The sequence below is a fragment of the Aotus nancymaae genome, unplaced genomic scaffold (genome assembly GCF_030222135.1).
Source record: "Aotus nancymaae isolate 86718 unplaced genomic scaffold, 86718_ANA_hifiasm-v0.15.2.pri h1tg000040l, whole genome shotgun sequence".
Lineage (NCBI taxonomy): Eukaryota > Metazoa > Chordata > Mammalia > Primates > Aotidae > Aotus > Aotus nancymaae.
In genome coordinates, this window is record NW_026988454.1 from 114,828,578 (window position 1) to 114,849,082 (window position 20,505).

Genomic DNA, 20,505 nt, shown 5'->3' on the forward strand with positions numbered 1-20,505 from the left:
TCCAAAAATAAATTAACTCTATAGAAAATGTTAATCAGCTTATCCCCAGTGACCCCAGTGAGTTTTTCCATTATACACATGAAAAAATGGACATGACAGTTAGAGGTTTGCCCAAAGCCACTGTCATTGGCATTATGAAGATTTAAGCAATGGTCCTACTTACCAGAAAACGCAGTCATGTTTTCATGTAAGACACTGCGGGCCTTAGTCAAATTGACCTAAATTAAGATTCAGGGACTAACAAGCCTTTTGGTGTTTGGAAGAGTCTACCACATCAACCACAAATAGCTGGCTTATTCCTTAAAGTTACCTGCAGGGTTTTAAATCAGATATGGGTTTTCTGAGGAGTCTTATTTTGCTTGAAATCAAAAGCTCTATATCTGACTAAACATTGCTCAGAAAATTGAAAAGCAGTTTGGTTCAAGTAACTTCACACTGCCAGGGAAAACTGTGTGAGAAGTACAGTAATGACTCAATTTGTGGCGCCCTTTTTATTTAGTTTTTATGTTTTGTGGCATTCTACTTTTTTTCTTTTGAAGATAGAGTCTCCCTGTCTCACCCAGGCTGGAGTGCAGCTGTGTAATCTCGGTTCACTGCAACCTCCACCTCGGGGGCTCAAGTGATCCTCCCATGTCAGCCTCCCAAGTAGCTGGGACTACAGACCTATGCCACCACACCCGGCTAATTTTTGTATTTTTTGTAGAAATGGGTTTTCATCATGTTGCCCAGGCTGGTCTCAAAGTCCTGGGCTCAAGTGGTCCACCTGTCTCAGCCTCCCAAAGTGCTGCATTACAGGTTTGAGCCACCCTGCCCAGACCGAATTCTATTTTTATGGTTGAGAAGAGAACAGCCTTCTACTAGGAACTTATTTTTGAAGACCATTTTCAGTGGATTGGTTCAGGATGTGTATACAGTCTTCCACATCATCTGCCTCAACAAGATTGATGGCAGAGGAAGAATGCATGTTGAGGAGCCACAGTGTCCTTCATTTTTACAGAAACTTTTATAATTATTATTGTTTTTATTGGCAATAATTGATAGCTCATTTTACAAATATTTTCCTGAACAACTGACAGATGCAAAAAAAGATTTTTTTTCTAGGAAACCTTTGATTAAAAAATCAGAACAGTAAGCCCCTCTTTATTCTCCTCTTTTCCTTTCTCTCCTAAGCCTTACTTGGGAACTTGAACCTATTTTTTTTATTAAGTAGTAAACATTTTTAAGACATGGTTAACTATAACAGCTATGTTATCAGGGCAGGTGAGCATGGCCTCATTCAAAGACATGTTAGAGGTGATCCACCACCTTGAAGGAGTGTGGTATATGGAGCTTTCATAATGATGGGAGTACTTTCAAAAATAAATTAAGAATGCTGATCAGGAGTTGGAGACCAGCCTGGCCAACATGATGAAACCCCGTCTCTACTGAAAATATGAAAATTAGCTGGATGTAGTGGTGGGTGCCTGTAATCCCAGCTACTTGGGAGGCTAAGGCAGGACAATCTTTGAACCTGGGAGGCTTAGGTTGCAGTGAGCCGAGATTGCGCTCCAGCCTGGCAACAAGAGCAAAACACCATCTCAAAAAACAAAACAAAACCAAAACCATGACATTGATTCAGAGGACTCACTCACCTATTGTAGTAAAATACCAGAGCCCTTACTATAAGGGTGATATATGCACCCCATGTGTAAATCCTGGCAAAGCCAATGTGTAATTTCAGAGAGAAGATGCCGTAAAGAGAGGGACACCAAAGTGAGCTACTCAGGGAGAGCATCCCCTCACAAAGGGTTGGTGCCAGGTGCTTATTCTGAGTTTTTGGATCTTGAGATTCGATTTTTGCATTTCACCAATTTCATCTGTTCATCAGATCTGGGGACCATAAATGCACACTCACTGGGTTTTCAAGTGACTGATGAGCCAGAATGACAATATATTGAATCACTGGGGACAGCTGTCTGTCAGAAAAATATCCTTGACCAGAATAGCTGGTCAAGTGATTCATGGTCTTTTGTAAGCCAAAGCATTTCCTTCTTCTTGAAAGGTACCATCAATATTGTCACATTTTATAGTGGTGACACATACAGAATTTGAATTACAAACCTGGTGAGTTCGGTTCAATAACCTACTTACCTATGTTTGTGATATTAGGCCAGTAGCTTACGTTTTCTAAGTGATTTTTTTTCTTACCTGTGTAACTGGAATATTAATGCTTTATAAAGATGTTCAGTGGGCTAATGCCTTAACATAATACCTGGAAGATAATAGCTACTGTTATTATACTGTCCTTTTGGCTGTTGTCTTCATTATAATTATGCAAGTCAAGTGGGAAGACTGAATAATGAATTAGAAAATTGCTTGTTGAACACGAATTTAAGCACAAGTTAGGTGTTCTTCAGGAATGCTTCTATTGGCCTGGAACAGCTGGGCACACTGTCAGTTGATATAAAGGACATCATTCCCAGAATTTGAACACCTTTTACCTAGACAATGACAAAGTCTTTTGCAGTTTTAATCTGCAGCTTCCCTTTTTCTAAATGTCATGAAGTCACCATGTTTTTAGATGGGAGCCTCTAACTTACTTGGTTACTGTTGTCTTTTGTACAGTAGTCCTCCCTTATCCACAGTTTAGCTTTCCAAGGTTTCAGTTGCCTGTGGTCCACTGTGGTCTGAAAGTACTAAATGGAAAATTCCAGAAATAAACAATTCATAAGTTTTAGATTATGCACTATTCTGAGTAATGTGATCAAATCTCACGCTGTCCTGTACCATCCTGCTCTGTCCCACTGGGGAAGGGAATCATCCCTTTGTCCAGCATATCCATGCTAGAGACCTCACCTGCCTGTGAGTCACTTAGTAGCCATCTAGGTTACCAGATTGACTGTCGTGGTACTGGTACTGCAGAGCCTGCGTTCAAGTCACCCTTATTTTACTTAATAATGGCTCAAAGCTCAAGAGGAGTGATGCTGACAATTTGGATAAGTCAGTGGCTATGAAGTACTTCCTTTGAGTGAAAAGATGAAAGTTGCCAACTTAATAAGAAAAGTCAATTGTATGCTGAGGTCTCTAAGAGCTACAAGAAGAAGGAATATTCTATCTATGACATTGTGAAGAAGGAAAAAGAAATTCATGCATAGTGTATAGGGCTCTGTACCATCTGCGGCTTCAGGCATCCACTGGGGATCTTGGAGCTTTTCCACCCCACCTCTCTCGATCAACAAGGGTGGATTACTATAGTAACAGAGGAATCACTGTGAATACCCTATTTGGGTTTGGCTTTCAAAACATTTGGGGCTGATTTATTATAGTTCCGTGATCCCTCCTTCTTCTGGTTCCACACTCAGGAAGTGAAATTTGTTATGAGGGTACCCAGCTAGTCCACAAGATGAGCTGCTTGTGCCAAGTGCTTAAGGGAGGCAATGCATTCCTTTGATATACAGCAATAGGAAAGCGTCCCTCTTCGAGTTCATTCATTAAAGCAGAGCTGCCTTACAAAAGGAGCTTCCCTTACAAGCCCTCATTTGTTTTTTATTTTATTTTTTCTCTGGTGTAGGTATCGACATCCTGAAGCTTGTAGCAGCCCAAGTGGGAAGTCAGTGGAAAGATATCTATCAATTTCTCTGCAATGCCAGTGAGAGGGAGGTTGCTGCTTTCTCCAACGGGTACACAGCTGACCACGAGCGGGCTTACGCGGCTCTGCAGCACTGGACCATCCGGGGCCCTGAGGCCAGCCTCGCCCAGCTGATTAGCGCCCTGCGCCAGCACCGGAGAAACGATGTTGTGGAGAAGATACGTGGGCTGATGGAAGACACCACCCAGGTAATGGAACCCTGGTTGTGTGTCTTTACCACTGACTGATTGCCTCTGTATTTCAGATTTTATCAGTTATATGGGAACAAAGAAAAATAACATATTCGGAGGATAGGCACACAAACACACACGCACACATGCACACACCTGCACACACACACACCTTACTTTCTAGGACAGGGGTTCTCAGTGGCCATCCATTAGAATCATCTAGAGAACTTTAAAAAAATACTGATGCTCGGACCCTATCTGCACACCAGTCACATCAAAATCTCCAGGGGGCAGAGTATGAATCAGTATTTGTAAAAGTTCTCTTTCTTACCTAATTTACAGTCTCATTTTCCATGGTACACTTTGAACGAAACCAAGAAAAAAGACTTTTTACTACACCCTCCTCTTCTCCAGAGGGTATTTTTGTGATGTGGCTTATGAAGGCAGCATCTCGCCTCCTGAGGATGCAGTGTTGCTAGCAGCAGTTGATGACAGAACTGATACTCCTCCTTGGGTTGTTCAATGGAGCACATTAGATGGGAACTGAGGGGACTCAGGAGTGTGATTTCTTTATAGCCAATGAGCCCTGGCTTTGGAGCCAGACAACACGGGATTTGAATCCTGGCTCTGGTATTTGTTAGCTTAGGTGATGAAGGGTAAGTTACTTCAACTTTCCTTGTCTCTGTTATTCACATTTGCAAGCCTGCTATATAGATTAAGATGAGAAATAAAGTATATAAAATGCCTAACTCATTGCAAGTGTTCTACAAATGGTAGTTACAACCATGATATAACTCATTTTACTTAGTCTTTCTTTAATCATAGGTACCTCCCTGAAAGGCCATGAATAAAGTACAGATTTGGATATTGAATCATATTTTCCACAGACTTTGATTCAGGTTTCAGGACATATTCCAAAGTAAAGAAAATGCTGCCACTAAGGCTTGATAAAACCCATTTAAGATAAAGGGCCAGTCTGTGCTATTATTCCAGTGGTCCAAATTTGTTACCTAAAAGAGCTAGGTAGAGATGTTTTATGATGTTAGTTCAATTTGCTATCATTCTGTCTCACATTTTGTATATCAAAGGATTCTATTTACATACTTTCTACTTATGCTTAAGTATACTTGATGTATTTAAGAAGTCCAAATGCTTTTATCTTTTTATATTACTAGTGCAGTACTTCTTGACTATTGAGGTAACCATTCATCAGGTGAATCTTTTATCCAAGTAACTGGATGATAACAATTTAAAGGTGCTAATTGACTTCGAAGGTGGTCTTTTAAAGCTCCTGGCATATTTTTAACTTCTTTGAAATGTGGAATTTCAGAAACAATACTTACTAATAGACCAAGTGATAAATATTCAGAGGCATACACCAGTGTCTTATGACTTTCTAAGAAAGAATTTAGGTGTGAAATATTATTCACAACTAAAATTAGGTTTTAAGTAGCTGGATTTGGGGGAAAGCAAGGGAGATGTTTACCCTCCAATTAAGTAAAATGGCTGTGGATTGAATACCAGGGAGTTTGGAGGCAAAGCATTGTTGTGCATTCTTAGAATATTGGCTTAAGGAGAGAACTAGAAGACAAGCCTTAGGCTAAAAGAAGGATTTAGATACTTGAGAATAAATCGCCTAATGTCCTTGATGATACCTAAAAGAAGGATAACATACAATTGATGCAAAATTAGGATTTGGCGGGCCCATGGAAAAGCAAAAAGGGGAGAGTACATGTCGTAATGAGTGATTCATAACAAAATCATTAGGTCAATGAATAAGAGAAAAAGCAAAGCACCTTCTTCCTAAGTGCCAAACTCTTGTGCAGTTTAATTCTTTCCTTCCCCTATCTCTTCTATAATACCAAAAGATTCTAATAGTACCTATTTTTTGTTATTTATATTTTGAGAACAGTAATGTCAAAGCACCCTACAGCTTTCTCTTTGGTTCTACTGTAGCCTATGAGTTATGATGGAGGCTGAGAAGGCAATATTAAGTTTTTTATTTCACGTTTTAATAATATGCATCAATGTCTAGCAGCATTTTGGATCCAGCTCTAACTCTAATTTTAATAGTCAATGAGCATGGATTTCTGGCTGCCAGTTCTTATTACAGGTTGAGCATCCTTTATCTGATACGCTTGAGATCAGAAGTGTTTTAGATTTTGGATTTTTTCAGACTTTGGGATATTTGCATATACATAATGAGATAGCTTGGGGATGGAACCCAAGTCTAAACATGAAATTCATTTATGTTTCACGTATACCTTATGCACATAGCCTGAAGGTAATTTTATACAGTATTAGAAAAAGTGTGTGCATGAAGCAAAGTTTGTGTTAAGCTGTTATGTGTGGAATTTTCCACTTGTGGCATTATATTGGTGCTCAAAAAGTTTTGAATTTTGAATTTTTGGATTAGGGATGCTCAAGTGGTAATTGCACAGTATGTAACTCTCTGTGCATAGTTTATCTCTGAGATTTGTCTGGTCTAACAAGAGAACCAGAAGGCAGGGGGCTTAACTGAGACTTATTTTTCTCATCCTATGATGGACTTGTACTCCCTGTGTGTGATGGTACTGCTGGGGATTTGGGGCTTTGCCCCAGGAGTTAATGGACTCTTAATGGGTAAAAATGATTATGTTTTTTAAACGGTCAATGATTTTTCCTCTTCGTAAGCCTGAAAGTACCTATGTTATGTTTCACTCAAAAGATTAGACCTGGTGTGACTTTCAGTTACCTCTGTCAAGAACAGCCAGTTCATTATTAACCATAGTGGCCTATTAGCCATTTTAAAATTAAACCCATTCAGAGTCTGACTGTTTCTTTATCTGAGATATGAGCTGTATTTTTCAGCATTCTCTTCTTTCAAGTTCAACATCTAAACTGCCAGCCTTCCAGAATCATAGCTATTCTTCCCTTCTGGGGCATGAGCATTTGGAAGAAGCGGCAAAGCAGTGGGATGATAATTGAAAGTTATTGCGATTTTGCCAAAGCTATTAAAAAACAAAACACTGCCCTAATTCAGCATTCCAATTTGTATGTTATCTCTTTTTTCCATTCTTTTACTTTGATTTATTTCTGTCTTTATTTTAAAAAGTCTCTTATACGAAGCATATATTTCAGATATTTTTCTTAAATCTAGTCTGATAGCTTTTTACAATTAGAGAATTTCAGTGTGTTTAGATTTTTACGTAATTATATAATTGCTTTTTAAATGTAATTTTAATATAACTTTAAAAATGTAATTACTCATATATTTGGTTTTAAATCTACCATATCTTTGTTTTCAACTTGTCCTTTCCTCTTTATTTTCTCTCTCTCTCTGTCTTTTCTTGCTGTCTCTTGGAATAATCAAACATTTTTTCTTATTTCATTTCTCCTTATCTGTTAGCTTGTTAATTTCACATTTTTACTTCATGTTTAATGGATACTGAAGGGATTACAACACACATACTTAAATTATAAGAGATATAATAAATGTACTTCTCACCATTTTACAGATACAACCACCTTAGAAGACTTTAAGCCTATTAATCCTCTTCTTACACTTTGCTTTTGTTTTCATGAATTTTAATGTTACACATTTAATACTGCTAAAAGGCATAGTTATTATGGTTTTACACAGTCAGGAGTCACACAGATGTATCTGCATGTTGATCTTTTCTTAATACCTTCCTCCTGCAGCTTCAACTTCTACCTGAGATCTTTTTCTTTTGCCTAAAGAATATTTCTCAGTGTAGGTTTCCAGCAATAAATTCTGCTTTTCTTGGTCTGGAAAGTGCCCACTAAGTAAATAAATAAATTGCATTATTTCACCTTAGTTTTTGAAGGATAGCTGGAAGTAAAATTTCAGCTTGCCAGTTATTTTCCTTTAGTTCTTTAATGCCTGGGTTTAAGTTTCCCCTGCTAACCAGCAAAGGAGAGGATGTGATTTTATTTTTAAATCCGTATTACATAACAAATTTTGTGCACAGTATTATTTATTCCAGGCACTTTGGGCAATGCAAAGATGAGTAAGACAAAGTCAATACCATCAAGGAAGCTTACAGTTGGATAGAAGGAAGAAATTTACACATACTTATATAATCCAAAGGAGTAATTCCAAGAGGTGGGGAGGAGGAATGTGCTGAATCTCCAACTAACCAGCCAGTAGGCTCTGATCAGAACGTCAGTGTGGAGACATGTGCTGGGTTAAATCCCCATCCTGGCAACATAGTCACTTTGGGGACTCTGAGTAAATTACCTGGCCTCTCTGCCTCAGTTTCTTCATGAAGAAATAGGAACAACATAAGTGCCTGTCCTATGGGTTGCTCTGAGAATGAGGTGAGTGTGACCCACAGTAAGCACTTGTCAAATGTTGACTATTAATAGTTGCAATTATTTCCAGGCTGTGGAGGCAAGAGAGATGGAAGAATGTTCCTAACTAGCTAAACCTCATACACTTAATGGGTCTTTTAGATGCTGAATACAGAGGGTCACTTAGTGTCAGGTGGGGATTTTCTCCCAATTCCAGGACTGCTGAAAGTAGATGGTTGAGCAGGAAGGCTGCTTTCTGGGTTCAGTGTCCCAAAGCTGGAAATCCCAGCTAACTGTAGCTATTTATTGCATACTGCCTGAGCACATGTTCCTAGGCTGGCTGGGATGTTTTCTCTAGTGAGGGAGATAATGGTCTGGTTCCTCAATAGCTGTCAGAAAAAGAGAAGCAAAATTGAGCAAGTGAATTTCTAGTTTTCCTTACGATTTGGTTTTCCTTGTTTTTTTTTTTTTTTTTTTTGCTCTGCCCTTTTATTCTGGAACCTTCTTATGTTCAGACAGACTTAACCAGTGCACTCTTTCTCTGCACCGTAGATAGGGTGAAAGGAAAGGAGTCTGTTTCTTCACCATAGGAAACCCTGGGCAAACAATTTCTCTAATGCTGAGAGTTTTCCACTTAAAATGGGAATTCAAGGACCTGTCCTTCACACTCTGAGTGGTTATCAAAATTAATTTTAATAATCAAATTACTGTGAACCGTACTAGAGTGAGATATTAAAGTGATGCTTAGCAGCTAGGTTCAGAAGTATTATATTTGAGGTTAGAGTTTCAGCATCCCTTCATTGCTTCGTGAGAGAAAGGGGAGGAAAAAGAAATTTTATAGATACTTTAAAAATGATGATATTAAAAACAATCACAACAATTTAAAATAATATAAATTGTGACTTTAGCTGTCTGTTTTGATCAGGGATTCACAAATGTAAAGGACTGATGTTGATCAAGCATTGGAGTTGAGCATCCATGCTCTACTTCTTATCTCTCCTTCCGTAAGATTAAGTAGATTAAAACTACACTATAATTTAACAACCAGTGGACCCACAGTCAGTGTTTTGTGGTGGTTGTTGTTGACTTCTATATAATAGAATGATTCTTTGTTAGGGTATCTTAGTCCTTTCCAGAACCACATAGGAGACCTGTCTCAAGAACAGAGCGTTTGTGCACTTAACACACACACACTCTCTCTCTTTCTACTATAGTAGACTCTGTGTTGGAGCTTGGATGGCTTTGCTCTGTGTAATCAACTCGGAGAATCCCAACAGCTAGAGAAGTACTGAGCCTTCTGTTTTGATGAGAACAGTGCTCCTGCTGCTTCTGCTGCAGAGGGAACTACAGTTACTGATTTTTTGCTTACCAGCTGCAGGATGCAGCTGTCCTTATCTATGGGTCTGACTGAGACCAGCTATTTTCAGAAATTTAATACAATGAGGGCAAGTTGAAGCAAATACCAGCTGTACATTAACTGTTGGCTTTTTGGCTATTCAAATTAGTCTTTGTCATTAATTTTCCAATTTGTCATCTCTGGAAAATAGGGGTTATTGTCCTAAGACCCGAGGACCTAAGACCTAAGGTAACTGCTAAACTTGCATGTATCTAGTGGCTGCCCCCTGCCGTGTTTCTACAGCATAGAGGGTTATTTAAGGTCAAGTTACTTAATTCGTAGGGTGTGACTGAAGGCTCTGGGGAACTTCTGGGGTGGTGAGGAGAAGAGGACATTATAAAGGGATTGCTGACACACATAGGACCAGAAACAGTTAGTGATGCTTGTGTTTAAAGTTGTCATTGTGCATAGAGGAGCAATGTTTATAAATAGCCTTTAGATTTTCAATAACATTTCAGGCTTTTCTACTTACTATCATATTCCAAGGTTTCGTTCAGTTAGTCAACAACCTTTTTTCAAGCACCAGCTGTGTGCCTGGTACTGGGTAAAGAAAAGTGGTCAATGCTATTCAGTAACTCACTTGTTGGGATGGAGACATATGTGCAAATAATTATAATTCAGTGGGATGAGCAAATGTTATAATAGAAGTGTGCATGAGGAATTATAAGCATCAGAGTGAAGGAGTACTCAACCTGCCAAAAAATACATACAAAGCTAGAGCAGATATATACTTGTCCATTTGAAAGTCACTTAAAGAAAAATCAGACTAGTTTTTTTCAAGACTGTATTTTGGTCTTCTTCCCTGAAACTTTCACACTTGGTTTCTGCCTAGGAAGCCCCACCTGCTTTTTCATATTAAGGGCTTCTCAAATCTTTGACTCTGCAAAGAATATCTGTTTTACTTATATCCTTGTTTTGCTCAGTAGCAAGCTTTTTAAAAACCCTTAACTGTTGTGTAATATTTAAGGTACAGAAATAAAGTTTTAATATCCCATTTCCTGTCAAGTGCTAGAGATTAAACTTTGAATCTCCAGGAACTACTAGAAGAAACTGACAAATTCAAGAATTTGACTTGGTCTCTCAGAATTGGGTTTGAATTTTGCTTTTGCCACTCACTATGTGACTTCGGGCAAGTCCTATAAAGTCTCCAAGCCTCAGTTTCTTTGTAAGTGCCTTGTAAAGATCTTGCTGAGAACTAGAGATTAGTGTAAATGCCCAGTCCTGCATTTGACCTAGAGTAGGGGGCTCAGTAAATCTCAGCAACTATTTTCTGTGTTGGAATTTGAATACTACATTGTCCTTTTCTGACTTGACAGCAAAAGCATTCTGTTTTCAGGAAATGTACATTAAGGAGAAAGTGAACCAGCATTTGCTGAGTATCTGTTGTGTCCCCAGCACTGCCTGGGTCTCTATATCTGATTTATTTAGCAAGCTTCTTGTCCTGAGAAGTGTAGGTGGGTATTCTAATTGAGATAGTAATAGGATTTGGGTCTGTGTCCCTGCCCAAATCTCATGTCGAATTGTAATTCCCAGTGTTGGAGGTGGGGCCTGGTGGGAGGTGACCAGATCATGGGGGCAGATTTCCTGCTTTGGCGCTGTTCTTGCAATAGAGTTCTCATGAGATCTGGTTGTGTAAAAGTGTGTGGCACCTCCCCCCTCACTGTCACCACTGCTCTGACCCTGTAAGATATGCCTGGTTCCCCTTTGGCTTCCGCCATGATTATAGGTTTCCTGAGGCCTCCCAATCATGCTTCCTGTACAGCTTGCAGAACCATGAGTGTATTAAACCTTATTTCTTTATAAATTATCCAATTTCAGTTATTTCTTTATAGCAGTATGAAAACTGACTAATACAGATATGTTACTATATTTCATTGAGTCCCATGTCAATTGTAAGATGTACCATTGTCATGTGTATTACTGAGAAACAAAATACTGCTAATTATAATTGTAAGATACATCCCCATTTCAGAGATGTTAAAATGTGAAAAAAATGCATCATAGAATTAACAAAATATGGTAGTTGAGCTTAATGTATGCAGATTGTAAGGAGAAAAGTCTAGGAAACAGATTCTTAAGGTCTTTATATTAATGTACACTCCCTCCCCAACACACACACACACACACACACACACACACACACATGCACACACATCTTATTATTAGTATTGCCTTTAAGGTTGAGATGGTTTAACTGAGGCAATTTATTTGATAGATTATCAGAGGACCCATTATATATTGAGCCCTGTGCCAGGCACTGAGATACTAAACAAAACAAAACAAAACACAAAACAGAATCATCCCTTAAAATGCTGACAGTTTTATAGGAGGCATAGCTATGTGAGCCAGACTTGAGAATATATTCTGTGAAGCTGCTATACAGAGGATTGAAGTGGGCTTTAATTTTTTTCTCAGACAGAGTGTCTCACTATTCAGAGAAGGTTGGGTCTATTAGTGGATGACATTTCCCGCCCCTTTAATCTACACCCTTACTGGCTTTCTCAAAAAGTGCATTGGGAGGAAATCAGAATCAATACTGTGAAAAGAAGTTTATTTTCTCCATCAATTACCAGTGCAGGAGAGCACATTTTCATTGTTTCTTTTTAAAGCCAAAACACCAATTTGGATAAAGTTGAATAGCTTCCAGCTTTGGCCTAGCTTCTCCACTTTGTGTTCGTGAAAGTGTCCCTTACTCTGTTATAACCCAAGTGTCAATAACAGGTACACTTGCTGATGAGGAATTGCATTGTGGTCAGCAGCAGGTTTTATTATGTATCAGTTAATTTCGAGGTTTTCATCACTTATTCTTCACCATTTCCTTGGGAAAGACTAATGTCACTCCTGATTTTTTTATAACCAATTGCCACAGAGGAAACCTTGATTGATCTACAGTTGGACTTTCAGAGGACAGGCTGAAATTAAATGGCCAAGAACTAAATGAATTATCACCAAAAAAGTACTAGAAAAAGACATGGGGGAATGTTTTGTTTTTATAATCACAACAGTAGAGAATGGCGTAAAGCACAGAAGCTGTAAAAGAACAATGCAACTACTTAACAATAAATATACAAGCCAGAAAACACCGCATACAAATCAAAAGACAAAATAATCACAGGTCGAAATCGTCTGAAACATAGGGTTAAGTTTATTGAAAAATAATGAATTTTTACAAATTAAGAAAAAATTATGCCGTCTTGTGAACGAGACAATTGACAGAGAAGGAAATACTGAAGACTTTTTAAACATGAAGACTTTTATCCTCTCAGGCCGGCATAGAGACCTATGATTCCATGTCTAGGAAGATATCTTACAGATGTTCTCATACATTCAGCATGATGCAAGTACAAGTACGTGTATTCATTGTAGTGTCATGTGTAATAGCAAAAGAGTAGGAGATCTACAAGTGCCTTTCACTAGAGGACTGGTTATATAAGTTATAGAACATCCATTCAGTGGAATGGCATGCACTTGTCAGAAGTGAGTCAGCTCTTCATGTGCTAGCCTCAAGAAGAATTAAGAGGAAAAAGTAAGGTGAAGAATAGTATGTAGGGCCAGACGCAGTGGCTCACGCCTGTAATCCCAGCACTTTGAGAGGCCAAGATGGGTGGATCACTTGAAGTCAGGAGTTTGAGAACAGACTGGCCAACATGGTAAAACTCCATCTCTACTAAAAATACAAAAAGTATCTGGGCCTGGTAGTGCACATCTGTAATCCCAGCTACTCAGGAGGCTGAGGCATGAGAATCAATTGAATACGAGATGTGGAGGTTGCAGTGAGCTCAGATTGCACCACTGCACTCCAGCCTGGGCAACATGAAAAGAACAGTATGTAGTACATTGTGTCACCATATTGGGAAAAAAAAAAAATAATATATATATATACACACACACACACACACACACACACACAGTATATACATATATGTTAAAAATTATTTTTAAAAATAAGGGGTAGGGTGGAGAATATATGTACTTATTTATTGGTATAAGTATAGACAATCTCTGGAAGAGTATATTGTGACTTGGTAACAGTGGTAACTTCCACGAAGGGAAACTAAGTTGCTGAGACTTGGAAGTCAGAGGTTAAAGTCAAAGGTAACTTAGATTTGTGGATCATATGTATTGTAATTCTAATGGCATGAATCTACTTAATGGACTTATTACACAATGCTAATTTAATCAGATTTGTTGAGTTCAAAAAATTTGAATCATAAAGATGAACTTAAGCCTTCTTACTTCACGGTCTTGAGTTTCCTATGAAATGACTCTCTATCCTCCACAGTGTCTTATAGCAAGCTTTAAAAAGGTTTGTGAAACCTTTTCTTATGGACAGAATTATTGAAAGCCTTTTTTGTGTGGGAAAGATTTCCCAATAGAAGTTTAGGGAAACCTAAGTAATTTCCAACGGAGCATGATCTCCTGATGTTCTGATGGTGCTGAGCTCTTAGAAGGCTTGGCAATATATTCAAACGTGAGTGAACTCCAGCTCTGAACCAAGAGAGCCCACTTATTCACTGTCCTCACTTCCTCTTTTTGAGAAAGCTAGTCAGTGAGTCAGCTCAGAGCTGCAACACCATTACCGTTGATGTCAGCAGCCTGGACAGCTTGCAGACACCCGCAGGGCAGCTGGGTGGGGCCGGCCTCCCTTGCCCCTCCCTCAGGAGCCAGCCGGTTCTTACCAGCTTTGGCAGATTTGTGCAGCACTATTTGTTGTGGCTTTTCTCCTGTACATACAGGAAAGGCACAGTTCTCTTGCTTAGGGCAAGGATTAGCTATTGACACTTTGACTTAAATGGGGGTGGATTTATAGACTTTGGGGCTCAATTTTGAAATTAACTCTTAGAAATGATGAGAATTCTAAGATTAGGTATAGCCAGAAAATTGTAGCCAGCTACCTTGAGTTGAGTTTGGGGTATTTAAGCGAGAAACCCACTGTGACTAGTTAACCTAGGCTAACTTCATATGCCTTAAGTAAGGTTGCAGTTGAAACAAAACCTTTTTATTATTCTGTGCTTGAACAGATCTAGGGTGAATGGGAATGTTTTTTAAAATAATTCCCCAGTGGTTTTGACATTTTTTTGGCCAGATTAATCCTGAGATTCTCCTGATGGTGGGTGAGTTTGTTCTGCAGGCTCCGCATTGGCTCCCAGTGTAAGGTTCACTCACCTGTGCTATCTCTGTGGTCTGGCTTGGGGGTTCCCAAGGAAGCTGAGCAGAACATCTTGACATTGTGCTCCTGTTCTTCATTCCGTCCCATGATATCCAGTGATCCCAGAGAGATCTAGACAGCAGATGGGCCTCACTGTGCATTTGCCAATTGACAATTTAGATGTAAGTGTTCGTGCTGTTTCCTGCTTATGCGATGGAAACACCTTGCTTCATGTCCTGAAGTCTGGGCTGCTCAGGAGAAGAAAGAAGGAAAGAAAACAAGAAGTTTTAACTCAACAGTGGAAGCCTAGGAAAAGTTTGGGGAATTTTGTCTTAAAATTATTTGACTCTTGGCTCTTCTCTTTACTTTTTTAAAATAACATTTCAAAAGAAGACTTATGAAGCAAAGAAAATTTGGAAGCACATTGCAACAAATAATAAATCTACCATCTAGATTCAATAGTTATTCACGTTTTGGCATATTTGCTTTATCTATGTATGTATATATTTCCAGTCCATATTTCCATTTCAAAGACGTTCCCTAAATTTCTTAAAACTGGTAATCCTTCTTTCAGGCATTTAGAAACCAGCATTTTTCCATTTGCCTCTTAAGCTTTTTGTTTGCAAAAAAATTTGAATATATTGGGTTCTACTCGCCAAGACCCATTACCCTGGAATGAATTGAACAAGAATTCACCCTCAGAAGAATAATTTAAAAATCATTGTGTCTCATCATCTGAAACTTTTGTTTTTAGAGGCGACGTATTAGTTTTTATTTTTTAAGGAAGAAATAATTATATACAAGTATTCTATAATGTCTAAACTTAGGAATTGAATGGGTTCAGGTAAATTGTTTTGTGATGAGGATGCTAACCCTCATTATCTGAACCCTCGTTTATATCTGAAATCCTGGACCCATATAGATTTGAATAAGAAAGCATTTCTTATTATCTGAATTCCTGTTCTCTAAAGACCACATAGATTCAGATATCAATAAATACTTTTCTGGCAAAGAAAATATGCCTTTTTTCTCCCAGAGCCCAGTCTTATATGCCTATGTAGGCCTATAGAAAGCCTTGAAATCTAATTTGATTTTGATGATCTGGGCAGCTGGGAGAGCAGGGGAAACAGGCTTGAGATAATATCATAATTCTTCAATAGTTGTGATTTTATATTTATTTGTGACTAGAATTCCTTTGAGATAAACATTTAGTAGAAATTGAATTTGTTTGTTTTTTAACCAGCCACTGGTCTGTTGGGACCTGAAATATTTTCGATAGAAAACAAAGTTATGGGCTATAGTTGAGGTATCTGGTATTTACAGAATCTCTCCTGTTTATCTCAGGGCAGTCATCCAGCTGGAGTGTAAGTCTGCCACTGAGTCCCAGGTCCTTGCAGACCTCATCTCTACCCCCTTCACTCTGGTGGAGGGCTTCGGGCAACACCTTGTGGTCATGTGATTGCTTGTAATCAGTTTACAGGGTTTGTCAAATTTCTCTAAATGCTGTGGGGTCCAGAGAGGGAAGTGACATGGCAACAAAGAGGGTAACTTTGAAACTAGACAGACCTGGTCTTGAATTCTGGCTCCGTGGCTTGGGGCAAGTTATTACCTCTTAGAGCCTCAGTTTCCTCATCTGTAAAATGGGGCTGGTACAACTTCCCTAGCGGCAAATGAATCACAGATATTTTATGCTGAATCACCTAGCACAGTATTTGCAGTGGCTTACTTCTTCAAGTCTCTTTCTGTTATCTCATATTGAACAGCAATATGTTTCAGTTAGATTTAGCAAATGGGCTTTTAAAAACCATTATTAGAGTGACAGAGATTTTCACAAATGTATCATAGAACTCTCCCTTCTTTCTAAGTGTTGAATAAGGTCTAGAGAGAAAATTAAATTAAAACAGCGACTTTACTGTAAGGAGCTTTCTGCTGGGAATTCTCAGGCATATCTGGTTATATTAGGGAAAAAAGGTGCCTGGTGGTATCCACCTGGGTAGTGTCAGAAGCCAAGGGATTAAATTGAACCATTTCAGTAGGCTGGGTAATTAATACTTCATTTTAGGGGGTTACTGAGGCATCAAAGTCATTAATTAGTTTTATGAAAACAGATTGTGCAACCACAGGGAGATTGTAATTGGGTAGTAATTGAAAATAACTTTGTGGTAAACTTTAGTTGAGTAGTTCAGTTGGGGGTAACTTGGAAGGGGAAAAAGAGTTGGAGTGGGGGATTAGTGGGTGAGAAGAATGAAATAGCAACAGTAAGACAAGCAATAAATAAGACATAATCTGAATGGAGGAACGCAGAAGTGACCCAGTCTAACCTGTTTAAGTTAGAAATGAGACCACAGGTCTGATGAGGGAAGTGGTTTTCCTAGCACCACGCAACTAGTTAGTGTTATGTCTCTTCTCTTTTCTTGCAAGGATTTTTCCAGGATTTTCATGACTTTGATTTTTAGGAGTTGACTATGAGGAACATGAAGTGCTTACCACACAGATGGCGGCTGAGGCTGGAGTTTTCGCCCATTCCTGCTCTCAGAGTCTACTCAGGAATGCTGCCAGATCTTGCTGCCTCAAAATCTTATTTCATTTATATACCACCCTTGCCATGAATAAAGCTTGGAAGGATTCTCCTTTACCATGCATGGCTCTGCCATCCCCAGGGGATAGGGGAATACTGCAACCTTCAACAGGAAGGAAAGGCCAGTCAACAGGGAAGTGATTTTTCAGTTTGATAGTAGAAGTGGAGAATTGTTTTTGAGCTTCAGTTTCCTTTTTTTTTTTTTTTTTTGAGACAGAGTCTTGCTCTGTAGCCCAGGCTGAAATGCAGTGGTGTGATCTCGCCTCACTGCAACCTCCACCTCCTGGGTTCAAGCGATCCTCCTGCCTCAGCCTCCTAAGTAGCTGGGATTACAGGCATGTGCCACCACACCCAGCTAATTTTTGTATTTTTAGTAGAGAGGAAGTTTTGCTATGTTGGCCATGCTGGTCTTTAACTCCTGACCTATGGTGATCCACCCACTCGGCCTCCCCAAGTGTTGGGATTACAGGTGTAAGCCACTGTGCCTGGCCTCAGTTTCCAATTTTGATTTGGTTGAGCACACAGAGTGGGTACTTCAGTTTTAGAAGTCTGGTTGCTGTGGGAATGTAGGATTGGCAAGGACACAGCTGGAAATAAGGAAGGGTGATGATGACAGTTATGGCTCATTGCAGTACAATCCAGATGCAAATTAAATCATTATTCTCATAAACACTGCTACCAAACTCAGTAACCCAGAGATGTTCAGGCCCCCAAATTTCAAGCAGCAGTCTGTTTACCTAATCTGTTTGCATGGTTCCTTATACTCAGTGGTAGAGGTGCTTAGGAAAATTGTTAGGTCAGCAGCAGAGCTTTAGATGTGACCCCACCCTTGAGTAAGGTGAACTATTTATCTTTCTTCCCTTATCAGTTTGGACTGCTAAGTATCTGGAAGGACTAAATGTGTTTGCATGGAAACTAATCAGAAGGACATTTGGGACTTGTTTGGCCAAAAGAAATGGTATGCTCTCAAAGTTCACACAATAGAATTGTTCCCTTTTGGGCTGCTTTGGGAGCTGTCCATGCCCCCTACCATTTGGGTCTATTTACTGTCCCTACCTCATTTCTCATGTGAGTTTTCCAAGTTAGCAGGATTACATCATGGCTATAAAGCAAAAAGAACTGTAGTTTTCAAGTTTCTCCAAAGGAACTTCAAATAAGTGGCAGATACATTGCCTTTACAGGCCACGTTTTCTTAATATCTGCCTCATTTCAATAAGTTGGGGCACATATGAATGCCATGTCCATGAACATTTAACAAAAGTATAGAGAGGAGCTCAGCCACAGCGATAATCTTCCTGCTACCCTGTTTCTTGGATAACTGTATAAATAAGAGCTGCTGCAACCACAACATTTTCAAGGTAGCAGAAGGAAAATATACTTATCAGTGGTGACTGCTTTTAAAAACAACGTTTATTGGTTTTCTAGCTGTAAACATTATTATTATTTTTTTTTTTGAGGCAAAGTCTCGCTCTGTCGCCCAGGCTGAAGTGCAGTGGCATGATCTCGGCTCACTGCAACCTCCGCCTCCTGCGTTCAAGTAATTCTTCTGCCTCGGACACCCAAGTAGCTGGGACTACAGGCGCCTGCCACCAAGCTGGGCTAATTTTTGTATTTTTAGTGTTGACAGGGTTTCACCATGTTGCTCAGGCTGGTCTCGAACTCCTGACCTCAAGGGAGCCACTCACCTGGGCCTCCAAAAGTGCTAGGATTATAGGTGTGAGTCACCGTGGCCAGCCTAATATATCTTTATAGAGAATTTGGAAAGTTCAAGGAAGCTTAGGAAATAAATTATTTTATTTTGTGAATATCTTGGTAAGTTTATGCTCAAAGTTTTTGTAAAAGGAGCCTCTTTTCTGGAAATCTGACTTTCTTGTTAAGAGTATTTTTCTTTTCTTTTCTTTTCTTTTTTTGAGACAGAGTCTCTCTCTGTCTCCAGGCGCCAGGCTAGAGTGCAGTGGCACGATCTCTCCTCACTGCAACCTCCACCTCCCAGGTTCAAGCAATTCTCCTGCCTCAGCCTCCCGAGTAGCTGGGACTACAGGCACGCACCACCATGCCCAGCTAATTTTTGTATTTTTTAGTAGAGACGGGGTTTCACCATGTTGGCCAGGATGGCCTCGATCTCTTGACCTCATGATCAGCCCACCTTGGCCTCCCAAAGTGCTGGGATTACAGGTGTGAGCCACCGTGCCTGGCCAAGAGTATTTTTCTTCTGTTTGGTATCTAAATCTTATTGTAGGTGTTCTTCATTGGCTGTAAACTCAGAATACTGAACGATGAACTTTCAGAATTAATAAAACAAGGAATTAATTTATTCCACACATTCTGATGACTCAGTGTTCTGATTAGAAACCAGAAATAACACAATGCCTAGTACAGTTGCAGTATGGCAAACCAGCTTTGCTGGATGTTGTATATATTACAGTAAATCAAGGAAAGAAGTTTCTATGAGCATTGTTTTTCTTTGGGAAAAAATGATAATAACTTTAAATGAAGTAGGAATGCAACCAGCTGCTGTTGCACAAAGTGAGGGAGACATATACTTAGTAACTGAGTAGATTTTCTAGAAAGATGGTTTTTAAATGGCCTCTGGCTTTAGTGATGCTTGTTAGCTCTGTTGTGACACTAATACCATTTGTAGGGGTATTTTCATATTCACCTGACTCATTGTTAATTACAGGAGAGCAACAGTTCAGCATTCCGTCTTTCCAATTATGTTGGAAATCATGTGCTTAATTTTCACTAGTAGGACCTTTTGGTGAAATTGGGGGGAAAATTAAACATTTAAAATTTTCAAATGAATTTAGGAAATAAGTGGGTGGACTTTTTAAGTTTGTGACTTGTGGGTGGGAATTTCCTTTTCAAGCAAGAACAGTGTACGATATTGACTGACCATGTCTTCCAATGTAATGTCCGCGAGAACCAGAATGTAGACAAGTGTTCTTTGTCTAATTGAGTGAATTTAAAAAAGTGTGCTGGCATGAATGGCCATGTGCATTTTCCAGGAGGAGGGGCATGTGCCAGGGCCTATGGAATTAAATTTTACGAGCGTATACATAACATTTGTCTGTAGATCAGAAAGTGACTGCTAGGTATGCACGTTTCCCAAGTCTGAAACTTGCGCTAGAAGCAGAAACGGTGTGGATGGTGGTTTAGAGGAAAAATGCTGTTGGAACATTAGACATGTGCAGTAATCAGTTGTCTTCACAATCTGCAATCAGTTGCAAGAATTTCTCAGGCCTTAAAATTTGTAAAAGAAGTGCTTGTGTTTGCTTTGTGCTTTATATAACT

The 20,505-nt window shown here is 39.3% G+C and overlaps 1 protein-coding gene across 1 annotated transcript in view; it reads left to right on the plus strand.

The window, feature by feature from the left end:
• The window catches only part of TNFRSF21 (TNF receptor superfamily member 21), a 72,064-nt gene that overhangs the window by 45,778 nt on the left and 5,781 nt on the right, over nucleotides 1-20,505 (plus strand). The window contains exon 4 of the mRNA XM_012441602.3: nucleotides 3,551-3,816. Coding sequence (XP_012297025.2) covers nucleotides 3,551-3,816 — 266 coding nt within the window. The remainder of the gene's footprint in view (nucleotides 1-3,550; nucleotides 3,817-20,505) is intronic.